This window comes from Hipposideros armiger, unplaced genomic scaffold (genome assembly GCF_001890085.2).
Source record: "Hipposideros armiger isolate ML-2016 unplaced genomic scaffold, ASM189008v1 scaffold_152, whole genome shotgun sequence".
Classification (NCBI taxonomy): Eukaryota; Metazoa; Chordata; class Mammalia; order Chiroptera; family Hipposideridae; genus Hipposideros; species Hipposideros armiger.
Window position 1 is genome coordinate 1,305,414 of NW_017731502.1, and position 12,150 is coordinate 1,317,563.

The following is a 12,150-nucleotide window of genomic DNA, read 5'->3' on the forward strand; positions in this document are numbered from 1 at the left end:
ACTCAGTGCCACCACCTGTCTTGCAATTCAGATTTCAAAAATGTTCTGGCCTAGGGAGCCACTTGGGAAAGACTGCCTTTCTTTTAGTTCCTGCCACCACTGCTAGTGACGCCTGCCTCCTTCTCGCTGGGTCTGACTGCCAGAAGTCTGGCTTCTGGGCGCCTGCTCAGTCCTTTGTCCCATCTTGGTTCCGCCTCCCTCTTGAAGTGTGGCGCTTCGCATTGGCCACAAAAGAGCTGATCTGGTATTCCTGCCTCACAGCCTTTGGAAGCCTTCCCTTGGCTTAGCCCCTCATCTTAGCTTGCACAGTCCAAAAGAAAGCGGTCAGTCATCTCACACCTTGGAAACTGAATTCTCATCATTTCTTCTGTCATTTATAAAACCATTCAATAAGGCCAGGCCTAGGACAATCAGTTCTTAGCAACTCTTCTTTAGAGAAATATCTGTTTCTGCACACCCTTCACTTTCTGCCTCTAAGCCAATTTCCTTCCAGGCCAGATTTATCCCCTTTATCCCATGGTGACCCCAGCTTGAAAACAGCTTTAGAAAAGGAGCCTATAGGCCTTGCCCATGACCCCTCATTCTCTCAGATGACTTGTCAGGCACAACTCCCTCACCCAACCCCCACCCTGTCTCTCCCCCAAGAAACATGCCTCCTTTAGAATCTTGCATTCTGACCCTCTATTATAGAATCTAGCCTGTAATTCTGGGTCCCTTCTTGGACCCTTTTTTGGGCATGACCATCCCCCTGCCCAAGAGTACCGGTACCAAAAGGGGTCACAACCTCTGTGGTTTCAACACACACATTTTGGTCAACACCATTACAATGTGAACTCTATCTACATAAATATCCCCTAGTTCCTCCTTTGCTTGAATAGTTTCTATAACAGTGTCGCCTTCTCCAGCCTCCAAGGACTCTGAGGGCCCTCTAGATACCAGGCAGGGTCCCTTCAGAAGCCAAAAGGCTTTCTTCCCACAGGGAGGTGTGAAGCAGGTGGCCAGAAAGAGCAGGGGAGGGATGAAACGGTAGGCTGCCCCACCCCCACCCCCGCCTCCTCTGAGCAGGGTCTTCTTCCTGGGAAGCCTCCAGCAGAGGAGGGTGGCCACGTGTATGCTCAGTCTGTGTGCCCCGGAAGGAGCCAGACTGCTGTCCCCGGGGTTATCAAGAGTAGGCCACAAAGGCTGGAGGCAGGGCAGTGTGTGCTTGGACCAACTTCTGACATTGGGGTGAGGAACTCGGCACCAGGTTACACATCCCTCCCCCAGCACCACTGGAAGATCGAGGACCCCAGGTAGACAGTTGAATGCGGTGATAGGACAGTCCGGTCAGACTGGCGTCTGGAATGTTTGTGGGGGGAACTCTTGTCCACTTTCTTGCTTTCCTCTTCTGACTTACTTAAAAATGAGTTCGCTTTTTCCTCTAGAAACTTAATAACACACCCTTAATGCCTTATACTTGAGCCTCACTCAACATCTTCCCAAGCAGTTCCCCACATCCTTCACTTCACATATGCCTCACAACTGAAATAGAAGGAGGGAGGACCTACCAGTGCATCCATTTAACTGAGAAAGACACTGAGGCTCAGAGAAGTGATCTCACTTGGCCAAGATCACACAGCAAGTGAGTGGCAAGAAGTCTGACCACAAAGCCCCCCATTTTCCCCACCACCCCACACCACTTCCCAGACAAACCCACAGACCTGGATCCCACAGAGGTTGGATTTTCACTCCGGAACCAGTGCACCCACTCATCCTCATCCATTGAAAAGGAGCCAACCCTCTGGGGCCCACAGGCCAGGGAAGCTGTTTCTCTGCTTGAATCTCCACTCGCCTGGCAGGGACGGGGAGAAGGGTGCCTTCCCACTGGTGGTCAACGACAAAAGCAGCATTCAGCTCTTTGATCCAAGGCCAAGCGGCCTTGTTCCACAGCCCCTCTTCCTTAATCTCCTCAAATTCCTAACCTATCTCAAGCCATCTTTGTACTTAGCATTCAGGCCTTGTGTTCATCAGTAAAGGTCCTGCTCCTTCCAAGCACCCAGGCCACGAGCACCAGACGCCTGCTCTCCAGGACCGACCACGTGCTGGATGCCACCTGCTGGATAGGGCCTCTCCTACCCGCACTTCCCCTTCAGACCCCTGGTTCTGAGGACTGCTAGGGCGAAGAGCGCGTCGCTTAGGGGGAGGAGGAAGGAAAGGAAGGAAAGCTGGACCACTCGCTAGTGTGTTGGTAACTAGTTTAGTGCAGCCTTGGGTTGGTGAGAAAATGGCTTGCTTCTGGGGGGGGACCCTAGACCTCTCTGCTTTCTGAATATTCCATGTGTTTGTTTCCCTAGAGGGCTAGAGAACCCTGGACACAGAGTTCAGCAAGAGAGAGTGAAATTAAAAGAGGTTGTGAGTCTTTAACCTTGAGCCTGAAATGAATGTGAATCAATCCCAGACTCTTGGCTTCCTTGAAGCCGGGTAAACATTCGAGTATGTCGAACCCCCCCGCTCCCCCGAACCATCCCAGACCTGGGCCTCTGCGTTTCCTCAGGGCCCTCCGACCACGGGCATTGGCCTCCCATTCCCTGTGTGCTGATGAAACCAAAATGCCTGAAACCCCACAGGTGGGGCCTTCCCCTTCTTTCCTCTCACCCCCATGCCCAAAGCAGCTAGAGCCACAGATCCCCGCTTCAGGGTAGGCAGGGAGGGGAGATGGAAGAGCTTTTTTTTCTTCCCGTATTTTTTCCGTTTCAGCCGCGCAGAGAACCGAAGTGGAGACTTGAGATGGCCGTGGCGGGGTGTCCCGAAAAGTCTTGTCCCTACAGTCTTGTCCAGAGCAGTTCATTTTTCCTGTCGTCTCCATGCCAGGGGGAGGGCGAGGGGCCTGCATCTCATTGTGTGTCGTCCCCCCTGCGTTGTCAGTCACACAACAGGGTCCTGCCACCATCCCTCCTCCTCCACCAGGCACTCCGGCTGGCATCTTTTTGCAGTGCAGCCTCAGAACACACTGGGCACTAGGATGAACAGCTACCGTGATAATTAGTATTCCTGTTTTACAGATAAGAAAACTGAGGCCCACAACACCTTTTTGTTGTTATTTTCACTTAATCAAGGGTGTAATGGCCCACTTATCAGGAGGCCAGAATATTTAATAATTTCTACAGAGTCACAAATAGGGAATCCAAGGAGAAAGAAATCTCAGGGCAGCACAATGGCTGTCACAGAATGCCAGCACGAGTGCACAGTGTCTGGCTGGCTCTCAGTTGGCACCTGATGCCTCTTAGTTAAAGCACGATTCCAACAGACAGGGTTCCCTGAAGTCTCCAGCCCACAGCATATCAGGAGAGGGACAGAGATGCTTCTGAGAAGACAAGGAAAGGTCAGAACTAGTAAGTGATGGCTGACAGCGAGGAAGAAGAACTTTAAAAAAAAAAATCAAACTGGGATCTTATACAAGACCAAGGATCCTTGACAAAGTTCAGTTCTCCTCTGTGCGCTCTAAATTAAAAGGCATATTATGTACTTTAGAAAGACTCCCCTCTGAAACAGTGAAATAAACCCTGAGCTATGACACTTAAAACCATCAGCCACAGTCATCAAGAAAATGTACAGTAATACCTTGGTTTGTGAGCATAATTTGTTCCGGAAACAGACTACTCGTATTGCAAGACATCGCTCGTTTACCATATTAAAATGTATTTGAAATGTTTGCTTGTCTTGCAGAACACTCACAAACCAAGTTACTCACAATCCAAGGTTTTACTGTATTTCCGCGGACAGGGTTTTCCACACCTGCATCCCACCAACAAGCTGCCCCTGGGTTTACTGAGCGCTCCACAAATCCTGGGACTGTGAGGGCCTCATCCTATCCTCTGCCCCTCACAGCCTATGATGTGGGGCAGTCACTGCTCTGCAGGGAAGGCCATGCGGATGCCCTCAGCACCGTGGCCACCTCGGCTAAGCCTCTGCTCCTCGCTGGCACTGACACTGCCTTGTTTTCCCCACCACTGGCTCCGCTCTGAGTTGGGGCAGGGTAGAGAGGAGGCGGCGCCTTTGTCCAGAGTCCCGTCGGCCCCTTGAGATAACAGTCACCGCTCCCTCTCCCAGGAATACAGAGGAGAGAGCCCTCTCTTCAAAGTGAGGGTCCTGTTCCTCGGCACCCTGTGAGACAGGACAGAGGTGGCCAGTGAGGGAGTGTGGCTCACCCAGAAGTGGCAGAGCCAGGACTCAGACTCAGGCCTTCCTGATTCCTAGTCCAGTGCTCTTTCCACTAGCCCAGAAGATACAATGTCCCACCCTCCTCCCATTCTTCAGAGAGCCACAGGTTTCAACTGAGACACAGAAAATGAAAGAACTTGCTGTTTTGAGCTCAGTTCCACACCCCACTTAGGACCCCACCCAGGGCTGGTTTTGGCCATCTGATTCTGGCCTCGTTTTTTTGGTTTTGTGTTTTCAAAACACAAATAAAGAAATCAAATACCCCCGCAGGAAATAAGGGACCCTGAAGCCAACTCCAATGACTGGCCAGGGCTTTCAGTCAATACTCGAGTGTTTACCTCCCAAATGCATGAAGGAAAGAAACGTTGGGTACAAACAACCTCCGTTCACATTGTCCAGGCTTCCAAGTGTAGCGTGTGTCTGTCCGTGTGTGCCGTGTGGTCCCTGACCCCCACCGTGGCATGCTCCCGCTCCCGAATGTCACCCATCCGCCGGCTCCTTTGTGCTTTCTGGCTGCCTCTGCTCTGCACCCCAGAAAGCCCTGAGTTGGCTTTGATTTGCTTTGCTGCCTCGGTTTGATGTTCCTATTCTCTGTTTGGCCCTCGTGTGTCTCCTCTCATCCCTGTTCATCCATCTGTCTATCCTTTCTGTTCCTTTTCTGTTTGTGACATGTTATCTGTTCCATGTGGTATGGTTTTTTAACTGCGTGTGGTTTTTTTTAAGATTAATTTTTTAAAAAATAGCCTCTCCTCCTTCCTACTCTGTTCCCACCTGGCCCCACTCCCCTTCTGCATGGTCGAACGTGCTTTAAAGTTAACAAGGCTCAGTCTCTCCCTAGGTCTGGGTGCCTGCCGGAGTGGACTATGCTTCCTCTGACCACCGTTTCCCATCGTCTCTTTGATGGGGCTTGATTCCTCCTGTCCTGATACTGTAGTTCTGACCAAAACCAAAGCAATATACAAAAAACCTCATGGATGCATATATAACCTGAGCCTCCTCTTCCATTCTCCCCCTCCTGTCCATACTCATAACACTGAGGGACTATGGATTCCAGCCACCTGCTGTGCCTAATGCCTCTCCCACCTGCCCCTCCTCTGAGCCCCCCAGAGCTTGGTACACACACACACACACACACTCACACACACACACACACACACACACACACACACACCAGTGCACTGCTTCTCACCCTTGAACTTCCCTTGCAGATCCGCGTCGTGAAGGCGTTCCGTAGCTCTCTCTATGAAGGTCTAGAAAAGCCTGAGTCTCGAACCTCCATCCATAATTTCATGGCTCATCCTGAATTCCGGATCGAAGATTCCCAGCCCCACATCCCCCTCATTGACGACACCGACCTGGAAGAAGATGCCGCGCTCAAGCAGAACTCGAGCCCGCCGTCCTCGCTCAACAAGAACAACAGCGCCATCGACAGCGGGATCAACCTGACGACGGACACAAGCAAATCAGCTACCTCTTCAAGTCCAGGGAGCCCCATCCACAGCCTGGAGACGTCACTTTAGCTGAGGACCCCACCACCACCCACCTCCCGGGCACCCACCCATCCAGGCACCCAACTCACCCAAGCAGCAACGAGCAACAACAGGAAACCAAATACTGGCGAGAAAACCAACATTTCCACCCAACAGACCCTTTTTCTGGCTGCGATGCTGTTTGAACTCTTTTTCACTTTGAGGCAAGGGGAGGATCTCCTGTGGGGGCTTCAGGGAGTGAGAAGTTTTCCCAGAAGAAGCCCTTCCTGGCTCCTACCCAAACATGGACCAGCCACGCACCCACCCGGCCGCCATGTCCCCTGCATGAATGTACTGTACACTTCCAGTCCTCCCCTTGTTTGGTTTTGGGGGATTGGGGAGGGTGTTTTTTGTTTGTTTTCTTAGGCGGGAACTGCAAACAGACTCTTTTCTGAGACTATTTATCCAATCCACTGGTCTGTGAGTTTTTGAAACGCTTGCGCAGCATGGTCTCAGTTGTATAGGTTAATTTAACAACTTTTTGAAATTGCAGAGCTTAACTCGCCTAATAGATTTGCACCAATGGAACCGAAGAACTTCATAGACACTCACAAGGTTATATCCATTTCTTTATATCTATATCAACGTATACTTATCCAAGACTGTATACGTACATATAGATAGGTAGATATATATATATATATATATATAAATATATATACATGGATATATAAAGTTTCTTTGCCGGCATGTTGCCTTGTTTCCGCTTAAATTGCTCTATTTTAACTTATTTATGTCCTAAAAGAAGAATGTAATTTGTTTACAAACTTGTAGATAATGTCTTTGGCTATTTGTACGGTTTAAGAACACTGGTGGCTGAGATGCTATAAAAACAGCTCAGCCCAAGAGACACTTCCCTCGATTGCATCCTTGATGTTTTACGATAGCCATGCCCTGATTTTCGCCTGCTATTTCCGTTCAATAATGTCACTACCACGGGAGGCACAGGCAGAAGCCAAATGCTACCAAGTAGCCATCCTGAGGGCTTTAACACCATGCTCTGTAGACAAAGGGAGAGGAGAGAGAAGGCTCCCTGGGCTTGGCGTGCTAACGGCCATCCTGGCCCAAGGATGACAGGAACCTCAAAGCATTGGTTGAAGACTTTTCTCTCAATGAAACTCGCTTGGGTTTACTAAGAGCATTTCAAAAAGAGGTTCTCTTTGGCACTGTCTGTACAGAGATTGAGGTAGTGTTGCAATATTATAAATGCTATTGTGTTGATTTTTTTTTTTAGTTAGTAATTTAGAGGTTTATTTCTTTATAAATTGCAGCATATGAGCTGTTGGCATATTGGATGAGGATCATTATGGCTTGCTGCTTTTATTTTTATTTTTGAAGAAGAATAGCCTTTTTCTCTGCACTACTTAGATCCGAACGAACCTTATGATGTGTATATTGAGATGTATTCAGTGTGATTTTTAAACCAAATTGTCTTCCTATAGTCGCAATATATACTGTAGCCTTTTAACAGCAAGTCTTGCTTTCCCAGACAGAAAGCCATTCTGAAACCCTACAGTATCACAGGTGAGAAAAGGAGGTTATTTTTCCCTCAAGACAATTACAGCACTAGTAATCCCACTTAATAAGAGCTTATTTAATTGTATGTCAGCCTCTTAACTGCTAAGCACTTTGTGGGTATCAGCTTTTTTCATAAAAAGAACTTTTGTATTTAATACAAAGTTTGCTTTGAGACTTTTCAGCATACGATCTTTTTCCATAAACTTGTACAGTGCAAAAGACATTTTGAATACCATGATCGATGATGTCCCATGCTTCGAGGAAAACCAAACACTCTCCGCCTCGCTTGTGAAATCCATTCCTCATACTGACCCTTCCCAAAGTTGCCCTGTGTCAGCCCGGCCCCTTCCCGTCTCCAGGCCCAGAGAATTCTTCCGCACACAAGGTGAGAGCCACTCGGGAAAAGAGCCATAGTCAGCTGGGAGGGCCCGCGTCCGGATGGCTGTGGAGAAACCTGAGGGTTCGGGATCCCAAATCAGCCCATCCCACCTGGCGAAACCGTCCTGGTAGGAGGACCTTCTTTGCAAGAGAGCATCACCTGAATGTCACGGGGAAATATCTCTGAATGTACCCAGCAGAGGAAACGGCATCCCCAAAGGGGTGGCCAGCCCTCAGATGTGCTTCTTGGATTCCAATACAACACCACCAAAAGCCAGCCCACTGCTCTCCTGCCTCCTGAGAAAGGAAAGACCTGCACATGTCAAACATGGGGCAGCCTTGGAACATGGGGGGTTTTTTGTAGTTTTCTTTCTCAAGGTTTTCCATCTCCTCACCTTCTTTGTTCCATGACACCAGGAAGGCTGCACACCACGCTCCCTGTTTGTTTGGAGCCAGGATGCAAGGAAGACAGGAGGGGGTTTCTCTGAGTGGAGCCCAGCTCGGGGAACAGGGAGCGAAAGGAGCCACCAAGAATGCCCCACATTTAGTGTTGGTCTTTTCTTGTCAGGAACGATGGATGCTCACACACACACACACACACACACACACACACACCCTCACTCACACATTCACACACACAGGAAATGATTGGTTTGTCAAAACTCACTGTAGTACATACATAAAGCTTGCACTCTGTGTCCTATATCTAGCAGCATGGGGTACGTTTGGCAGTTCACCCCATTAGGGGGTAAATAATTTATGACCATTCATCTGTTTTTATGAATTTTTTTATCTAGACAATAATTGTAAATAAAGAACTCACCGTCTCTGTTCATTTAATACTATGCAATGATTATGCTTTCAATTGCTGACTCTTCTTACTCCTGCAGTGAGATTCTGAAATGTCTGTGGTTTAAAAGAAAAAAGGGTAAAAACCAACATCAAACAGAACATGGTAAATATTTACTCTGTAGTACATACTTTTTTCTAGTTTGGGACTGCACCATCCACTTAGCTTCTTTTCTGTCCTCTGGACAGGGCTCCTAGAGAAGGTAGCAGATTCAGTTCTGAGGTCTAAGCTCACCAACTTGTCTCCCCCAATAGATGAGGGAGGAGAAGGGGTTCAGTGACCCCTGGGGCTGTAGAGTCGCCCACCTTTGGAGGTAGGCAGGGCGGAAGCTGAGGAGTTTCCTTCCTGCAAGTCAGGCAGTGCTTTCTCTAATCAGAAGCAGGCGTGATGGTTCCCACCAACTCCTCACCATGGCCCCTTGCCCTCTCGTCCCAACCAGAGCAGAGAGTTGACAAGAGGGAGGGAATCTTGCTTCTGAGACCAGACCAATGACTGACTTCCCTGGGGCAAGGACTCAGGACCTGTCTCATCCTGGGTATCCCAGTTAGTGAATAGCCACTTTCCCCCCCCCAACCATGTTGAAATGTCACCTTTACCACACATTGACAGCTGAGATAGACTTGGGTCTATTTCTGGAATGTCTTTTCTGTTCCCTTATCTGGGCGTCTCATCTGGCACCAGCCACACAATTTTAATTATCGTTGTTTTATATCATGTTTTATTATGTCGTGGGATAAGTACCCTTCGCTCTTTTTTTTTTAACAAAATTTCCTGGTTATTCTCTCATATCTATTCTTCCAAGTAAACTTTAAAATTTTGCCAAGACCTCCAAACCCTGCCCTCCCACCACCTTCCCATTCTATACGCAAACATCTTTCTGCTATTGTAAGCACTGTCCACTCAGGGTCACCAAATAGAGTGTCCTGTAACGAGAAACAAAAAGTGTGTCCTGAATCTTAAGGGGAGCCCAGCATTCACCCCATACTATCTTTTGTTCCCTAAACCAGGGTGTCATCAGGAGAGGCCCCCAACCCCATCTCAGTTTGGGATCCGAAGTACCCACCTTGGCTGTGCTGGGGTGGACCCTTCATCTGCCTAGTCCAGATGAGAAAGGGGTCGCTCCCAGACCTAGAGCCACCAGAATGCATGGCCTAGTTGTCTATATTCCCATTTCTCACAGAGAAACGTTTATTCCTGTCTCCCTTTCCTGAACTGCTTTTTTTGATCTTTATTCAAAGTTCTCAGTGGTTATGTGATAGGTCCTTTGGGATGCAGCAATTTCATGCCGGGTACTCCTCGCCACACTGACTCCCCCTACCCGTTCTTGCTCTACTTACAGGAGGCTGTCAACCGGGTACACTGTGACATGCCTCTCACCCAAAACTCTTTCCATGGTGTCCAAGACTCCACCATTAGGAGATCGGGGGTGCGTGCATTTCTTGAAGGCTTTTGGGTCTTCCGGAGCCAAGGCCTAAATCAGACAAAAGCAGAAAATCCCCAGGTCCTTTCCAAGTTCCAAAGCAAACTCTCCTGATGTTGATGTAGAGACGCTATTCACCCAAGTGGGGGGAGGGGAATCCCAGGCCCTGGGCATCAGCCATCACCCCCTCCACTGAAAACAAGACATTTGAGGCTGCTTTGGGGCCGCCCTTCTCAGCCCCCTAAGTCTGTTTTGTAATGCCTGTGGTGCTCTCCCTCCGGACCTTTCCTCTTGGGGGTCACCACACTTTGCTAACTCTTGTGTGCACATATTTTATAACAGAGTAGCGAGGAAATGGTGCCGCCTCCAGTTTCCACAAGCTGCCCGGGTTCTGGGGGGCTCTGGGACAATCGGGGCTGGGAAGTGACTGTGCTCTTATTGTACACTCTTTATTTCTCTGTATCTCTGGCTTGTGCTTTTTTTGTAATTAATGGGATTTGTCTGCCTTTTCAACACTATACTGAGCAATAACAATAAATGCACACGTGGAAACGCAGACACGGTACACATCACAAGGCCTTTTTCCAAAGGACAGCTGGGTCCCCACCCTCCATGGATCGGAACTCGGGGAAACTGAGTCCTTGGGAGGGAAAGGTACTTTGCCCAAGGGTGCACAGCTCAGTGGGTGGTCTCTCTCCTTCCAGCAAGTCACACCTTTTGAACACCCACCATTTGAGGGAGGCAAGTTTAACTTGCCATTCGTCATTAACCTACCATGAGGAATAGTTGACAGTCCCAAAGAGCAAGACTTTGGGGGTAGTGGCCTAAGGAGGAAGAGATTCAGGGGCCAGAGGGTGTGGGAGTAGAGACACAAATAGGGGAAAGCTAAGAATGGCTGATTTGGGATCTTATTAACCAGAGGGAGGCGATGGGACACATGGACAAAGGATACAGACGGCATCCCCTACTGGGGAGGGGAACCTGGCCCCCTAAATCCCAATGTTGGTCCAAAGTTTGAGGGTTGCACATGCACAAAACGCGCGCATGCGCGCGCGCACACACACACACACACACACACACACACACACACCCAGCTCTTCTCAGCGAGAACTGATCCTCAAACACCACAGACCCATCCAACTTCCTAACACAGTTTCACATCCAAGGGTCCGTTTAATCCCAACTACTTTCAGAGGAGGTATTATTATAATTCCCACTTAACAAAAAAGGAGACAGCAGCTCAGAGAGGTGAGGATGTGCCCACTTAGTAGGAGATAGAATACTGGTAACTAGCAGTCTTGATGTCAGAATTGGCACTCAAGGCCTCTATATTATAATGCCTTTCAGTCCCACCAGCAAATAATGAATAAGACACAGTTGCATTGCTTGTCCCAAGTTCCCAATCTCTCCAACTTCAATGCCTACACCAGGGAATTCCTTTAATAACAAGTGGGCCCCATGTATTATATTTGTATTATAATCAATATGCCATTGTCCCGTTTCCACTTGAGGAAAGGGGGGGCCCAGAGAGAAGGATGTGACCTTAGCACCCAGAGAATCAGTGGTGCAAGTACAGATCCAAGACCAGGACCTGTCTCTTGAAAACCAGGAGACACACGAGCCCTGCCCCCTTTATCCCCTGCTCCACCCTAAGCACCACCTTCTTACACCCTTGCAATATTTCTCCATTAAAGGGAAATGAGTCTTGAATGCTGGGATGGAGGTTACAGGGTGGGTTGCTGCCCAGAGGCCTGGCCCTGAGTTCTGTAAGACCCTCCTCTCCTGGCCCCTCTCCAAAGCTCCTTGATGATCTGGGTCTGTCACACTCTCTGACCTTTAACACCTTCCTTCCAGCAGTGATCATCTCCAGCTAGGGTTCTTCCCTCCAGTTTCAGAAGAAACTGAGGGATTGTGACTTACCCAAGGGGAGCCTGGGCTCCACCCTAGGTCACTCTACTCCTTAATGCCATGAGGGGCTCAGGACTGCTAGATCATAGGTGGCTGAGGGGAGCCCTCAGGCTCTGTCCAGCAGTGCAGCATTCTCACTGAGCTTATGGGAAGCCAAGGACCTAGCGGTTGGGGGCCCTGCCCCCAGGGTCCTGGACTCTAACTGCAGGAGCCTGGCTGAGATCCCTCCTTGCCTGAGGGATTTACCTGATGGGCCAAACTCACAGCATCCCAGAGCTGTTTGGAGGCATGGGTCCCATGGCTTGGAGAGGGCAGGGTGAGAGGGCCCAGCCTCTAGTAGGGGGCAT

At 49.3% G+C, this 12,150-nt stretch overlaps 1 protein-coding gene across 12 annotated transcripts in view; it reads left to right on the top strand.

Annotated features, from left to right (window-relative positions):
- The window catches only part of ATP2B2 (ATPase plasma membrane Ca2+ transporting 2), a 300,569-nt gene extending 290,118 nt beyond the window's left edge, over window positions 1-10,451 (top strand). For 8 of the 12 annotated variants that reach the window (XM_019651083.1, XM_019651090.1, XM_019651084.1 and 5 more), the window contains one exon: window positions 5,409-10,451. In XM_019651083.1, coding sequence (XP_019506628.1) covers window positions 5,409-5,720 — 312 coding nt within the window. In that variant the 3' untranslated portion in view covers window positions 5,721-10,451. Of the gene's footprint in view, window positions 1-2,333; window positions 2,389-5,408 lie in introns of all 12 variants that reach the window. The other 4 variants (XM_019651088.1, XM_019651091.1, XM_019651092.1 and 1 more) reach the window with 2 other exon arrangements.
- Window positions 10,452-12,150: the final 1,699 nt, after the last annotated feature.